The 16,464-nt window shown below is 36.2% G+C and overlaps 2 protein-coding genes across 6 annotated transcripts in view; one reads left to right on the forward strand and one right to left on the reverse strand.

The window, feature by feature from the left end:
* The window catches only part of LOC132703657 (TBC1 domain family member 30), a 48,014-nt gene extending 36,535 nt beyond the window's left edge, over nucleotides 1-11,479 (forward strand). For 4 of the 5 annotated variants that reach the window (XM_060673039.1, XM_060673043.1, XM_060673041.1 and 1 more), the window contains 5 exons: nucleotides 2,809-2,993; nucleotides 5,485-5,677; nucleotides 7,698-7,983; nucleotides 9,021-9,780; nucleotides 10,804-11,479. In XM_060673039.1, the coding sequence (XP_060529022.1) occupies nucleotides 2,809-2,993; nucleotides 5,485-5,677; nucleotides 7,698-7,983; nucleotides 9,021-9,780; nucleotides 10,804-11,376 (1,997 nt within the window). In that variant the 3' untranslated portion in view covers nucleotides 11,377-11,479. The remainder of the gene's footprint in view (nucleotides 1-2,808; nucleotides 2,994-5,484; nucleotides 5,678-7,697; nucleotides 7,984-9,020; nucleotides 9,781-10,803) is intronic. The other variant, XM_060673040.1, reaches the window with a different exon arrangement.
* Nucleotides 11,480-13,246: 1,767 nt separating this feature from the next.
* On the reverse strand, nucleotides 13,247-14,039 carry LOC132703848 (uncharacterized). The gene is made up of 3 exons (XM_060673362.1): nucleotides 13,906-14,039; nucleotides 13,500-13,614; nucleotides 13,247-13,426 (listed from the first exon to the last, which is right to left on the reverse strand). The coding sequence occupies exons 1-3, from the start codon at nucleotides 14,001-14,003 to the stop codon at nucleotides 13,286-13,288; spliced, it is 354 nt and encodes a 117-aa protein (XP_060529345.1). The 5' UTR covers nucleotides 14,004-14,039; the 3' UTR covers nucleotides 13,247-13,285.
* Between the last annotated feature and the right edge of the window lie 2,425 nt (nucleotides 14,040-16,464).

Raw genomic sequence — 16,464 nt, forward strand, 5'->3', positions numbered from 1 at the left:
TGGGAGGGTTTGAGAGGGGTTGCGGGAGGGGGTTGGGGTTGAGGGAGACGGTTAGTTGGTGCTAAGAGGGTATGGATCGAATGACCTTGACCGGGACCAATTTCAACTACAATGAACCTTAAATTTTCTTATGGGAATTTACGTGTAAAAACGGCCGAAATTGCTGTTGAACGCAGGTATTATATCTACTGTTGTCCATGACGATAGTATTAGCTATTACTATTGCTACAAATTAACTTATCTTATTTTTAATTATTATTATGACGCAATAGATATTCAATAATATGCCATTCTGCTTACACATATTTATTTTCTTGGATATTCCTTAGCATATACTCTTTATTTTTCTGCACGAGTCTAGAATCCTAGTTTCCGTATCTTCCGATATCGTAGTTAGACTCCCGTAAACACGATCATTAAGATATCTCCAGTCAAGAAAAATAATTTAATGGCGTCAATCCGCCTCTACCGATCCATTTCTTTGGGTAACGATTATTTAAAAATTCTCGAACTTTTACGTTTACGTTCTAGAAGTAAAATTTCCAATTCTTTTTGGTTTACCATTTTCCGTCTTTATTATTCAATGCTACCAACTAGCATCAAACCGTTCCATTAAAGATTGAAGAGATTGTCTGGAATCATAATCAAATTTACGTTTGTCTGGTAAAAGTCGGACAATGTCTTGGACAGAAAGACGGATAATATTGGGAAAGTTAATAAAGTTAATAGGTATATGACATACATTAATGAGAGTTGTAGGTGTTTGTAAAATCTTTATTTTGCGCACGTCGTTTTGAGAAAAATTGTAATAATGGAGAAATATAACAGGCATCCAAAATAAAATTTAAAAATCGGATGTTCCCTTTATTGAGCCACCCAGTATTTAGCATCTTCTCGTAACTTCCATAACCAACGAGATAATGTATTTTACTCCTCTGTACATTGCAATAGACATATATAATTTTCACCATTTCTGACATAATCTGACTTGTATGACAAACGTCACTACGTTTGCAAGTCTAAATATATCTATCGATTTCTCTCGTTGGAAGAGATTGAACGATGTTATTAATTGCTGCATTTAATTAGAAAACACCCCGTATAGATGTCGGGATGTTTTCATATTTTGTCGAAACGGCTGTCATAAACCAACAAATAACTGTGAAAATCGGAGCATTTTTTGTTCTAACTTAATTGTATTTGATTGCAGCTAAGTTTTGATCGGAAAAATAAAGAAAATAATTATTTTCTCGAAATCCTCTGTCGGTGCGTATTATTGCAATAATATACAACAAATTTCTAAAGTACCATCGACCCCGCATATGGCCGATTCGCCAATGCTATGTCGTTTTTTGTCGCCATATCTCTGAAAATTGCAAAAAAAAATACTTTTAACCATTTTTGTCTATTATTCTTCTTCTTCTTCTTTTAGTGCCGTGGCTTGTTGAAAAATAAAGAAAATGTATGCACCAAATTCCTAAGGGACCATCGACCCCGCATATATCTTATAATGGTACTAATTTCCACAAACCAAAATATGGCCGATTCGACAATGCTCTGTCGTTTTTTCTCCCCATATTTCTGGGCCTTAGCGTTTTGCTTATGATAAAAATTATTAATATTGTGCGAGTGCCCGTCTATAAGGGTTCTGCTTTGACTTCTAATTTGTCTTTTTCTTCTGAGATAAAGTACCGTCTCTCCTTCTCATCTGCTTCTTCTTCTTCTTCTTCTTCTTTTAGTCCGTCTTTATTCTTCCGCAGCGTTAAACAAGCAGGCTTTGAACCGTCTAAAAACAATTGAATCACGGGGCAAACATATCCATGGTAACCGGACACAGCGTCTGAATATGTGCAATGGTGTTACACCTCGGCTTTCCTGCAGAAATATTTAAAAAACTGTCCCAGTTCTGCTTACCGTTTTGGGGCTACCTAAATACCTTGGATAAACTTAATAGAGATAAGTTCAGCTTATTTATATGAATAAGGACATATTAATTTTGTTTGTTGGATTCCACATGAACTTTATTTGATTGAATCTGTGTTCTTCTTCTATTATGTCAAGAATCGAACAAAATGGTATCACGTTTTTTTTTATATGAATTATATATGTCTCATAAACGCACCTAAAAAATAAATTTCCGCACATCTCTGCCTCCCTATTTTATAAAAACATATTAAGGTATTTATGTAATAGTAACACTATAGTTTCTTTCATTCCTCTCCTCTCAGTTTCATGGCGAGTTTTTGATTTACAGATTGCCAAAATTTATGAAAACGTTCAACAAATATGTATTTAGGCCTCGTCCTCAAGCGAATTTTGAGAATACAATAGATATAAAAAAATAGATATTGCAAAAATGGACTTTAAGTTGTTTTATAAAGCTGTTTTGGGAGGGGCAAGGAAGGGGGTAAGCCTATAGGTGTCACGCAAACTACTGGTCCTCCAAAAGAAAATGACCGATTATTTGAGACATTCCTCATTATCTTTTGCCAATCTGCCATTTACGACTGTCCCCATCGCTGCGTTTTCCAAAGCCTCATCGAATAGAGCTTCTTCTTCTTAAGATGCCTTATCCAATCAGTGGATGTTGGCGACAATTCTGGAGTGTTAATAATACTAAGGTTTAAGAACTGCTACTTGGAATTTCGAAATGTATGACTCAAATAGGCAGTTTTTCTTCTTTTCACATCAAAATTTGTTGTGTGACCTGTCGAATAGAGCAGAGGGGGGCAAAATCCAGCTCTGCCTGTCACTGTTGCCTTTTGGTTCCATTACGGTCTATTGTAAATCCTAATTCTAACCTTTCAGAAAACCACGTCACCGATGAAGCGATCAGAATACATTTCACCATGGAACCAGGCCAAGGCGAATCGGGCTTCAGCCAGTGGGTGGCAGCGATGAAAATGGTGGCCCAGTTACCAGGAGGCATCCCCGCCGACTTCAGAAGCCGGCTGTGGCTTCAACTGGCGGACCGATACCTGACGCAGCGAGGAGTACGTGGTATACAGGGTGTTACGCGGTCGACAGACCAATATATATATATATATATATATATATATATATATATATATATATATATATATATATATATATATATATATATATATATATATATATATATATATATATATATATATATATATATATATATATATATATATATATATATATATATATATATATATATATATATATATATATATATATATATATATATATATATATATATATATATATATATATATATATATATATATATATATATATATATATATATATATATATATATATATATATATATATATATATATATATATATATATATATATATATATATATATATATATATATATATATACATAGTGTTCGAAGTGTTTTCGGAGCGCGAGCATTGAAGATGCCAAGTGAGATTTTGGCGAAACGTCTGCAGGATTCCAGTCGGATGCAAGATTTGCAGGATTCCAGTCGGATGCAGGATTCCAGTCGGAGTTCAACGAGCGAACGGATGATATCCCGGAATATAGTGTCATCACATTTTTCCATCCGTGAATCAATACGTGAGAATATATATATATATATATATATATATATATATATATATATATATATATATATATATATATATATATATATATATATATATATATATATATATATATATATATATATTACGTGTTTTTTTAAATAATTGTCCAGAAATCAAACGATAATTATTTTTAAACTGAAATATAGCGAAAACGGTTAAATCTCAATAATCGGGAAAAAATATCTAGAATTTAAACTACTGATATATGGGGCATATATATATATATATATATATATATATATATATATATATATATATATATATATATATATATATATATATATATATATATATATATATATATATATATATATATATATATATATGATGACACTATATTCCGGGATATCATCCGTTCGCTCGTTGAACTCCGACTGGAATCCTGCAGACGTTTCGCTAAAATCTCACTTGGCATCTTCAATGCTCGCGCTCCGAAAACACTTTGAAGTTCAGAGGTTAGGTTAGGTTTTGACAAATATTGCAATCGTTACATTTTTGTAATAATGATGAAACGCCAGAAAACACAGATCGGCTCTTCAAAAATGAACAGAATATTTTTTAAATAAAATAAATAAATTTGGCACATAAACATATAATTTACCTCTTATTTACTAGAAGTTGCTAGAAGTTGGGTTTAAAATCAAGAAAATATGGGTTTAGAAACAAAAATTGCTGAAGGCCCATCAAAAAGAGCTTCTCGTGAAGATCCACCAAGTTGACTTTCAGGAGATATAAGAACACATAGGCTTGTAAAACTTAAAAGTTCGGGGAAAAAATCCGCAGAAACGATGCAAAGTTCACGGCATAAGGAGAGAAACTTGCTTTATGTGCCGATATTGTGAAATTCCTCTATGTGTTGGAAAATGTTCTAAGGACTGTCCTTGAATTGTTTGTTTTATTTAGTTACTATAGTTTTATATGAATAAAAATAAATAAATTTTTAGCTGCCAGTTATGAGTTAAGTAATTTAACTTACTCTGCAGATCTTTAGTTTTGATTAGTTGTCAAAAGTAAAACAATTGCAAACGTAGATAATAATATTGCCATCAAGGCAGCCTTGACCATTTTTAAACAATATGGCTAATGTCCAGAAATCGAATGATAATTATTTTTAAACTGAAATAACTCAAAAACTACTAAATGATACGATTTAGGCTCATAATATATAGGGTATTCCATTAAAAAAAATTATGTGCCTCTCATTTCGACAGCTTGAGTTCGTCGTTTGTTTTTTCAGATCAAAAATCTTCAAATTTTTTTATTTCCGCTTTTTTTTTCATCTTTCAAAATTACCCCTGTAGGTGGTTGTCAAAATATGATGAATAACCCATCTGATTGATTAGATAAAACGATTCGCAGGTATGTCGAAGAGTTGACAGGGTTGTTCATAGGACCATCCTCTGGAAGTTCCTAAATAAAGGTTCCAATGGGCCTTTGATTCATGCGCATTTGTTTTTTATTTTACTAAAATATGTGTTTATATACGAAAACACCTTTACACCAAATTTGAATCCTTAAATCGCAATACTTAAAGCTGCACACAAAACCTTTGCTTTTCAGGTAATTTAATTGTGATTGGAATTTTTTGTTATATATATATTGTTAGGAAGCGACATGTTTCATGTCATCAGGGGTGCCACAATGATCCAATCTTGGTTCTTTACCATCCTCTTTGTTCTTGAACGACTTTCCTGGTTTCTCTGTTTGCCGTGTTGATAACTCCAACATCGCTGATTATAAACTAATTCTGCTCTGAGGATGTTGGGATTTATTAATTGGGTAGTACTGCCATCTTATTCAACCTAACGGTTAGATCTAGACTGGAGTTTACGTCTATAGTATGGTATCCCATTTGTAAAGATTGACTAATAAGACCCGCATTTCAAACTGTTGTCTAGGTCGAGTGGTCACGAGTAAGGCAATCGTACTTCAGCGAATGGGCTCACCCTGACGACGACGAATTGGGTATTCAGATCGTCAAAGACCTGCACAGGACGGGATGCAGCCTCTTCTGCGGTGAGGACGGCCAAGAGAACCAGGTGCTCTTGAAGCGGGTGCTGTTGGCTTACGCGAGGTGGAACAAAAACGTCGGTAAATGTAATAATAATAATAACAATTGAATACACTTTAAAATATTTGCAACTATCATAACTTATGAGTCCCAGCTTTATCAATGTTGTATAGAACTTATAGGTGAATGCTTCAGCCGCTGTTAGAGGGTTTGACCTATTTTCAGAGAGTCTATGGGTCCACCTCTCTTTTTATAATTCTGTGTCCTCTTGAAGTAGCCAATCATCGTACATATTTGGTAGTTTGTTTCTTTTTTTCTTACAGAATGTTTTGTACAATGTTTGTAGATCTCAAAATTATCATTTGCCACGCTAAAAATAAATTAACGTATTATTTGATAAACTCTGAGTAATTAGACGTTAATAACCACACGGCAAGTTAAATTTTTTTCCAAAACATAACTTCTTTATACATATTTTAAGTTAAGATAAAAAATATATTGAGATGCGATTTTCACTTGATTGTGGGACCCTTATTTGATCATCTAATGACGTAAAGATGTCGTATCGTTTGACATAAAAATTTTTAAAATATCTTTTTGGGACTATGAAAATACCACCTCCAATCTTAGAACCTTAGAGACACGGAAATGTATTGAATAAAATGTTCAGCATTGCATTATTATAATTTTTAAAATGTAATAATGACTTTTGAGATGCTTATTTAATACATATTTTATTCATGGTATTTTTCTGTATACAGGTAGTCCGTTGTGTCAGGATAGTGACCAACTTTATTTTTGAAATGAATGTTCTTAAAAGTTTTAATTATTTGCCGAACTTTGAGTAATTTTTGAGAAAATCTAAAATTTTCATTTTTTTCTGAAAAACAGGTGTTTGGAAAAATGTGCTTTTTACACTGACAGGGAAGTTGTTAATAGTGTTAGTGGTAGTGCCTGTTAGAAATTGTTTAAATCAACGTTTTCCGTTTTGGATTGGCCGGTACGGGACCATGAGGAACCCTGACTTGACAAACCTGGACTTTTTTTTATGGAGCTGCATAAAAAACGTAGTGTATAACAACACTTGTATTGCCAAAGATGGAGATTATGTAGAAAATATTTTGTAATTGGTAATAAGTTCTAGTCACTTGTATAATTTGTTATATTAAATTTAAGTAGTAATTGTTTAGTTAGATTTAAGATCCAATACACGAGTGGTTGCAGAAAATTGGCCATAACATAATAACATAATTAGCTATATATGAAATGATGCAGACATAAACCCCAAATCTAATAAAAGTGCGTTCTATTTCCAAAAAAAAAGTATTTTTAAATAGAAAAAACAATTTTGTGATGATCATTTGTGACCACCCTGTATGATATACTTTCGTTATACCATTTACTACTTCCATGGATCCATAATCAAAATTTCAAATTTAAGTTTTCAAGTGTAAAAAACATTTTTCCAAAGACAAATAAATGGAAAATTTCATTTTTCTCAAAAAGTACTCAAAATTTTGTATGCTATGCTGGTTACTGTGATGGCGCAACGAATCACCCTGTATACATGAAAATACCATAAATAAAATACATATTTAGGGGCAAACGCTTTTTGTATTTCGCTTTTTTCCTTTTTTCACTCATTGAGATAAGGTAAGGTCTTAAATGGACCACCCCGCACATTTCTCTGGCTTTGATGCCGTTACGCAAAATCGGCTTCAAGAACTACAAAACGCGTGCTGCAAATTTGATTATAGACTAAGGATATATGACAAGAGTCTTTCACAAAGCAAATCACCTTGATAAGTTCAAAACTGATAACAATAAGAAATATTGCGTTGTAATTTTTTTTTGTTCTTCATTACGTAACAAATAACATTACGTAATAAATACGTAAATCTAATTTGGGCCACACTCTACGATAATCATCATACAACCGTTTGATTATAGTTGAGATTTAGTTTTGATCGAAGGTTCTGAAATTATAACTAAATTTTCATTTTTATTTTTTTCAAATGAGGTCATCATGTTTATACAAAAATACATCATTCGTATTACCGGAATCTTTGACAATAAAACTGAAAGACTGGAAATTACCAGGATACTGCCAAGGATTTAACATGCTAGCGGCGCTGATCCTCCAAGTGACTGAAAAGAACGAAAGCGACTCTTTGAAGCTGATGATTTACCTCATAGAGGGCGTGCTACCAGACTCTTACTTTGCGGACAATCTACGCGGCCTTAGCGTCGACATGGCCGTGTTTCGCGAGCTGCTGCGCAGCAAGCTGCCCAGGCTCGCCAAGCACTTGGATATGCTACAAAACGCGGCGAAAGACGGCAGCCGCAGCTACGAGCCGCCACTGACGAACGTATTCACGATTCAGTGGTAAGTCACCCTTGTATTGCATAGTTTCCAGTGAACGTCCCTCCTCAGTGGTTAAGACAACATAGTCGAAATAATAGTTCGGCCCTTATATTTACAAAATATGAAGAAAGGAAACTTTTTATAATGCCTTATTGCGATTATCAGTTCACACTCACTCAAGCCCACTAATGGGTGCCTATAAAAAGATCACACCACGTGTTGGACTTACTTCCAGGTATCTATAGTCTGTTTCAGAAAGCGATGGAGTAATAAAAGCTCATTAGGTATTACAGAATACCCGACTAGTACCTAAAGCCTACAACTTGGCCAGCACAGACTATATTTAGTGCTATATAACCTTTATTACATCTCATCAAGCTAAGAGTTTCTCCATTACATTTCTATATGTCCTAGTAAGTAGAAACAATTATATAGGAAACCATTCGGAAGCAATCAAACTAGGAATCATCGTGACAACGTGTAGTACACCTGATGTTGAATTAAGCAGTATGGATTTGCTTTGTAATGGCAAAAGTTTTGCTGAGTACAGTAGACCTTTTTTCATTGCTTCATCTAATGATTACAATTGCCGTTCTATTTCAATTTCTTGGACATCAGAGCGACCCAGGCACGTATCAAAGAGCACTGTTTTGGAATTAGATAACATTTCAATTTCATTTATCACAATTCTTGTTGCAGAAGTCTCGTCCGACCGGTGAGCGGTACATTGTAATTATTTGTGAAATTCTGGATGGTTTTCCAGATGAGCTTGACCTCGTAAGCAGACAGAACCTCCATTTCCAATGAGCTGAGGTCATCACATATCAATTTTTAACAACCATTTTCAACAATAAATGGATTGCTTCAAATAGACCTATTCCTTGGCCTCCTAGGTCACCAAATGTATTTAGGATGTTATTTAAAGGACGAAATTTATAAGCGACCTACTAAAGTCTGCTATCAGAGATGATCCTCAATTTTCTTTCCTCAAATAATTTTTTCTTCTCTTTCTTCGACGTTTCTTTCGTTTCGGTGGCTTGTCTAGCAAACGTTTCCAGGTTCCTAACCCTTTTCTGCAACTGCCTGCCCCAGGCGACGGTCCTCAGAGTGTGGGACCTCATCCTCCTCGAGGGTAACGAGGTCCTTCTCCGTACCGCCCTGTGTATATGGCAAATCCTGACGGAGCGTATCTTGAGAGTGCGCTCGGCGGACGAATTCTACGGCACCATGGGAGACCTCACCAGGGAGCTTCTGGAGGCAAACGTGATCGACTCCAACTCGCTGGTCAAAGCGGTGGTCGCGATGGGCCCTCTGACCGACCTCAAGAACCTCCGCGACCACTACCTCTACAGCATCACCCCTTGGAGTTTGTCCGATCGAGGTGACAAACGCCTCAAAGTCTACCCGAAACACGCTGTCCTTCTGGACATCAACACCCTGAAGAGGCAATACGCGAAGCTGAAACAGAGACAGAGACAGGCCCACGTGATCTTCTCCGCCGCTGTCACCAAACAGCCGCCCCCAGCCACCCCGATCGCCATCAATCACCTGTTCGTGGGGAGGAGCGCCCTGGTGCCGACCAAGAGGGCGGGACCTTTGAAGGGCACGATCCCGCCGGCCAGGCGTGCCACCTCCGCCACGTTGCAGTGGAAGGACGCTACGGCGACGACGCCCAAGCAAGACTCGTCGAGCTCGAGCTCGACGGACACGGAACTGTGCGACGAGGAGGGAGAATCTGCCGCTTCGGAGTCGGAGGACGAAGATTTCCGGAGGTTCCTGACCGATAGGGTCAAGGGTCTCGACCATGACCGTGATGAGGTATTGTATATGACTTCATAACGGCACCTCAATAGCCTCAATATCAGGTCAACTAAATATACATCCGAGTTCCAAAAGTGAACAGAGTTCCATAATTTTTTCCTAGAGACTGATACCACATTCTTCTTATTCCTACGTTAAATCCAACGACTCGTGTTGACTGTATAATATTTAATCTTATTTGTGATTCTGATGACCAACTATATTGCCATCTTTTTTGTGGTCTTCATCTTGATCTTTTCCCCTCGGGTTTTCCACCTCTTGTGATCTTTGCTAATCTGTGCTGCTTCATGCTCGTTACATGTTGATCCCAATTTCTTCTTCATTCTCGTCCCCATCTTACAATTCTTACATGGTCTCGTCTAGTCTTTCCTATTATGCATCTTAATGTTTTCATTTCAGTTGTTCTTAGCGCTTGTTTTGTTTTCTTTGTATCGGTCTTATACATGCCTTATAGATTCTTGTTTTCGGTTCTGTTTCTAGATGTTTATTTCTCCACACTATATCCCTTAATGCACCTGCTGTGGCTGCCGCTTTCCTCACTTGGTATATATAAAAAAAAATAAAAATCGCTTGTGCAAGGGTCTACAAAAACGACCATTTTTCAAAAACCGTTTACAAAACGAAAAACATTCTTGAACCAGAAGCAAAGGAAACGACTCCATAAACTTTTATTCTCGACAATTTTTTAAAAATATACAGGGTGCGCCGCAAATTCAAAAAAACTGCAGAATAGGTCCTCCTATTATTGAAAATTGGCAATAATTTCAAGTCTGTGTTTTAGATGTCAGTTTTTTTTACATGGCGATATAGCCCATATAGACAGCTTAAACTCTTAAATCGATAATCCCTAGCTGTTCAGCAAACTTTTCTGCTTTTAGTTTTACGATAGGTCCAGAGAGTGGTACATTTATAAGACGTTGATGTTGGAACCACTGCAACATTCCCCTAATCAAATCTTCAAATTTTGACTTTTCTAGTTTTTTACTAGAACTAGCCTTTAATTCGCTCTTATATTGTCAGCAGGAGGGCAAAACGCGCAGGAATAGTCTTCGCGCGCTCGAGATCATCCAGGAAAACTCGGCGATCCTGCACAGGATAATGCGGGCGCGTCTCACGCCGTCTCCGCCTTCGCCGGAGGTGCAAAGCACCTCCAAGTACCACAGCATCCTGGAGAAGAGCAAAAGCCTCGACGAACGGTACCACGCTTTGTTCAGCGACTCTAAAACCTCCGGATTGTCGGAGAGCAAATCGGAAGGGGTCATAGTCCAGACGATCCCCGAGGATAACCTCATTGAACTCGCGGAAGACTCAGAAGAAACGAGTCCGGAGATCAGTGCCAAAGAGTCCATGTCGTGCAAGATAATCCAGGAGAATTCGGAGCTGTTGAGGTCAGTTTCCGATAGGAGAAGAGGGCGGAGCGAGCCACGAGAGGTGGACGGGGGTCTCTACGTGATAGACGTTCGGTTATCTCCTCCGAAGGAAGAGGAGGGCGTCGACAAATCACCCAGCAAAGCCTTCAGTCCATTCCCGGTGAACCAACTCTCCAGGCAGACGCGTGAAGTGCCTCTCAAATTGGGCATGTACAAAAAGTGACGTCACTCACTGTTATTTTCCTACAGCCTATAGGAAGCTCGAAGTAAACTTGTTCTTATCGCAAATCGAATACGTATTTTCCCTAAATACAAAATAAAATCAAAACTAGACTTTATTCGTTGTTTTTTTTTCATTGGGAGATATCGTCCATGGCTGCCAAGATAGTTCGGCCAAGTCTAGCATACCCGCAAAACATTTTGATCTATATTATATATGAAGTGTAACCCCAAAAACCTCCATTATACAGGGTGTTTTCAAATCAAAATAAATAAGAACTAAAAGTTCGGATTTTCACGAAATTATGTATTTTCACATGACAATTGTTTCGACAACACAGTGTGATAAAGATACGTTGTCGTTGGATACCGGAAGGACTAAAGTATTTAACGTATCGACCATTTTTCCAATCAAAATCACGTATTAGCTTATCGTCTCGTCAGGATCTTAGGTTAACTGGGTTAAACGATCACCACGGAAGGTTTCTCGTCAACATTAAAAGAATTGCTCAATAAAAATCTCGGTTGATTTAAACGTAATTTTTATTATTGCAAGAACAAAAACCCTCAATAAAACTTGAACCGGGTTATATTACTTTCTTTCTGATATATTTCTTGAGTGTTGACCATCTGCGGTAGTGTTCAATAATCCTTTTTACTCTGCCTTTCGAAAAAGCTATTTTACGACAATATAACAATATCGCTTGATGGAAAACAGGTTGTGAAAAATTCCAATGAAACTTTAAGCAGTAGAGGATTTATTAAACAAGAACCTTTAAAAGAAACCTGTCTACTAAATCACCATGCAGAAAAGAGATATTAATTTTTTTACGCAAAATTTCTTTAAAAATGACTGGGGAATGTAAGAATGATATTTTAACAGAAATCAGTGACGTACCATTAATATCTGCCAAAACGGATTATTATTGTTATTATTATTATTATTATTATTATTATTATTATTATTGATATTTAGTTAGAAAACACCCCGTATATAACATGTGATCGAAATAGAAAACAATGTATTTTTTTTATTACGATTACAATCATATTATTATTAATTTCATATAAGGTTTTTGAAGCTAATTTAGGATCCGCAAATATGAAAACTGATAAACAAAGTTTTGAAAACCTAAAATCGCAGTTCTACGTTATTATCTACAACAACATTTCTGACAGTTCCAAAGGTTGAATAAAAGTTGCATATTTCGTTATCACAATGCGGCCATTTTTGCGGGTTTCACGCGATGTCGCCATTAAAAACTCTCAAAGTGTAGCGATATGTAGCATTACGTTCTATGTTGCTTTCTGATTTGCCCGTTACATGTCATTACTTGTCACAAATTTTGACTTCACGCGAAACTAATGAACTCAGGAGGAAGGTTTTTAGGGAAAAAGTGCTTTTATTTATTGACAACTAGGGTTTAATTTAAAAAAAAAATCAAAATACGAAAACCGCTAATCTCCTTGAATTTCCTTGATCTCCATTTTTTTAGATTATCGTTTTGCTTTACTTGGAGAAACAACTCTTCATACGCGTAAAGATATAGACACAGAATCACATTCAACGATTTTAAAATCAGTTCTTGTTAAAGGTCCCAGCCGAACATCTTCTGTGTTGGGTTCTTCGTTATCACCATTATTAGAAGGCGTTAAATGCAACAGGTCAAAAAATAGCATAAAGAGACGTGTTTGGTTATACAATTCCGCGATGGAAACAAATGTATCTTTCCTATAAGGCCAACCACGAAGGAAGATGATCCAGCAGTTCAATTTGCACCAAATCACCGTTACGTCCTCACGTTTTCGCATTTATCTTAATTTGTGAACATTGAACATACTAGAGCTATAAAAATGAAAGACTTCAAACTTCGCACGACCGCTTTATTGCAAAACAAAACGGATCTCGGAGCTCAGGCCCCTTGAGAATACACTTTGATGTTGTAATGCAAGCCCTGGCCCAGCTTCGAGGTAAACTGCAGCGTAACTTGGTTGTAGTTGAGGCCCCCGTCCACCAGCTTCACCGACCCTCCATCGGAATCCAAGTCCCTAACCTGCAAAACGCGAAAAGGCTTTTACGGAGCCCGCGAAGCGCACAACAAAAACTCCATGCGGATCCGAACTTACGTCGATGCAAGTGATCGGCGCCGAGTTCAGGATCGAGTCCGGACACGTGATCTCTTTGCTCTTGACGGTCAAGAAAAAGCCGTCCTCGCTAAGGTCCTTGTCGCACACCAATTGCCTGAAAGGCAACTTGCAAATTAAGAAGAACAGACTTCTTCAGTGAATGGGAACAAGGGAAACGTCATTCGCCTTAAATGTTCTGACACTAGAAGTGAACCAAGATCATCTCGTCTGTTCTATAGACTCAAAGAAATAACATCCAAAGCAACTGCAGGGTTGGGATACTGTCTTGGATGGATAGAGAGGGGATGGAGAGAGATACTAAAGGGATAGGTGATATTGCTCACGCCAATAGAGGCTCCGCGAGTATAGAAGGGACGGCATATAAAGAAGAACAACAAGAACTCACGTGGCTAGCGTCGGATCCGGACAATCGAAGAGGTTCTCGCCCGCGACCAAGAAGGTCGCCGTCACCAAGAAAAAGCACGAAGTCAGTAGGTTCGCCATATTTTTTGTACACGTAGCACGACTCGGCGCCTGGTTATTTATACCCGCAGCTTGTAACGTCAACATTGCATTTTTCTTCGATAAGTTTTCGTTCAGATCGCTATCGTTCGATTCGAGTGTAGTTTCGAAACTAACGAACCACTACACGGATAAAAATACAAAGAAAATATCTTTGCTTCGGGAATTTTGCAGAAAATCGCAGGTCAAATCGATTTAATTTTCGAAGTGTGGTGTTGCGCAATTTTGCTATAATTATTACGGCTCATTTAGGTGAATTCACAAATCTTCTTGAAACCTGACGTTTAAGCCATATGATGAAAATATGTAAAGGTAGAGAAACTAAACAAAACTGAAGTGGCTTTTACTAACAAAATAAACTACAAAATTTCTTTATCAAATGTTATATTTACAAACTACCTGGTACTATATATACCGAAAAATAGCAATAAAATGTTGGGTGGGTTTCCCATAATCAAACCTTCCTTAGAAATGTAAATCCGTCCATTAAATTCAAAATAATTTTGGTCTAAAGATACTATTAAGCGATCTAATAAATCTAGTTTCACCAATGTGTTAACCTGTTCCGAGGAATACTGGGAAATAAGTTTTGTACATCAAAAGACAATAGTGTTGCGTTAAAAGGGATTTTGATATTTTTAATTTTGTAGATTAATTCAAAAGAATTTTTTATTGCATGTTTTGGTTTAAAATCTGTGTGGAACTTTAAAATATTTACTAATTTAGTTGAGAGTTTAACTGCTGGGTCTACTGGGCATATTTTGTTTATGTAATTTAACTAAAGAAAAAACCATATTGACCTACGAATTATTATTATTTACAAAAAGGAGATAAGGGAATGTGGCGGTGCATTTGTATGGTATTTATTCGTGTTTAAAATCGGAGTAAACCTAATAAATTGATATCAACATAATTCAGATATTTTTACCGGACCTGTCCTTTATTATGAAGCACCTAAATCCAAAAACTATTAAAGAAAATCTTACGTCTCCAGAACAATCTCTCACTGTGTCAATTTTTTAAGCTTTTTGAAAGAAAAATCCACTTTCTCATAATAAAATCAATACATTTTACGCCAATGTCTCATGAGTTTAAATGTCTAACAGCAAGGCGATTTTCAATATTTTCATGCGAAGCATTACGACTTTTCTATAACTTTTGGAATTTTGGAAACGTGTTTACGAAACCTAAGGTTGATATCTAAAATTATACATACTTTTTATGTTCATCGATAATGTTCAAAATTTCCCTTTAGTTTATTTACGCTTATTTCCGACAATTTCCAAAAATTACTACTTTATTATCTGAATATGACGTCAAGACTGGAGTGCCCCAAGGTAGTACTCTGGGCATATTGTCATTCCTCTTATGCAAGGGTGTAAGGAAAAAATTTTTTCTCAAAAACGATTAACGACATAAAAAAAATTCTTGAACGAGGTTCAAATCTAACAATAATTTGAAATATTTTTTTTTTAATGTACAGGACAATTGCCAAGAAACTAATAACTGAAAATTGTATATAACTAGAACATTATGATTCAGGTGTCAATTTGTATTACATACCCATGCCGGGAGTACCGACAGCTAAAATTTTCGTGTTGTATTTCGGATGTACAGGGTTTCGGAATATTTCGTGGTATATGAAAAAGTGTTATCGGCGAAATTCTTCAACCAGGATAACTTTCATTTCTAGCGTTTTTTCGTTGATCTACAGGGTTTTCCGAATATAAAAAAAAATTATGGTTGGTTGGTTTAATCTATCACATACTCTGTTCTCGCCAACAAAGTAGACGAAATGACGTCATTTATTATAACCTCTATTTCGTTCATTGTTTGAATTATATACAGGCTGTGTCGTTTATGGGCAAAAAATCTAAAGGATCTTGAAAATTTCCGTTATTGTCATCAAATAATTGGCGATAATTGAAACACTGTTAAAGACGGGACAATTTTATTTTGACAGTATCGTAAACTGTGTCGAGAGAGAGAGTCTATATACTATCCCTGGCTATTTTCATAGGGTCTCTGCATCAGCAAATAACAATTGGTTATGTGGCCAATGTACACCTAGCCTGTGTTCTTTTTCACATATTTTTAATACTTATCTATGGTTTAGGAATTGTTCTTTTTTCGTTAAAGTGATCAATTTGAACATTTATTTCTTTATCTACGCCTTAGAGACAAAGTTTCATGGACATGATACTAAAATTAATTCATTTGAAGCACCGATAACGTCCGATAAAGTGTCTATATCAATCAGGAAGCAAATTGTGAAGATCAGTGCTGACTCATCTCCCGATTTGTTGCGATATAAATATTCCATTCGAAGTAAACCTCTTACCACTACACGGGCAAGAGTAACTTTAGACCAGGATGTGACTTTCGTTCCACCAACTCTAATTTGCCGTTTGAAGTATTCTCTCTCACTGACTGTCGAATTCTC

Source organism: Cylas formicarius, unplaced genomic scaffold (assembly GCF_029955315.1).
Source record: "Cylas formicarius isolate icCylForm1 unplaced genomic scaffold, icCylForm1.1 PGA_scaffold_6__28_contigs__length_40554024, whole genome shotgun sequence".
Classification (NCBI taxonomy): Eukaryota; Metazoa; Arthropoda; class Insecta; order Coleoptera; family Brentidae; genus Cylas; species Cylas formicarius.

Coding starts and splice junctions, on each gene's coding strand:
- LOC132703848 (XM_060673362.1), bottom strand. CDS start 14,003: ATGGCGAACCTACTGACTTCGTGCTTTTTCTTGGTGACGGCGACCTTC. Junction 13,615..13,905: donor CCGGATCCGACGCTAGCCAC/GTGAGTTCTTGT, acceptor GTTGCCTTTCAG/GCAATTGGTGTGCGACAAGG. Junction 13,427..13,499: donor CGCCGATCACTTGCATCGAC/GTAAGTTCGGAT, acceptor CGCGTTTTGCAG/GTTAGGGACTTGGATTCCGA.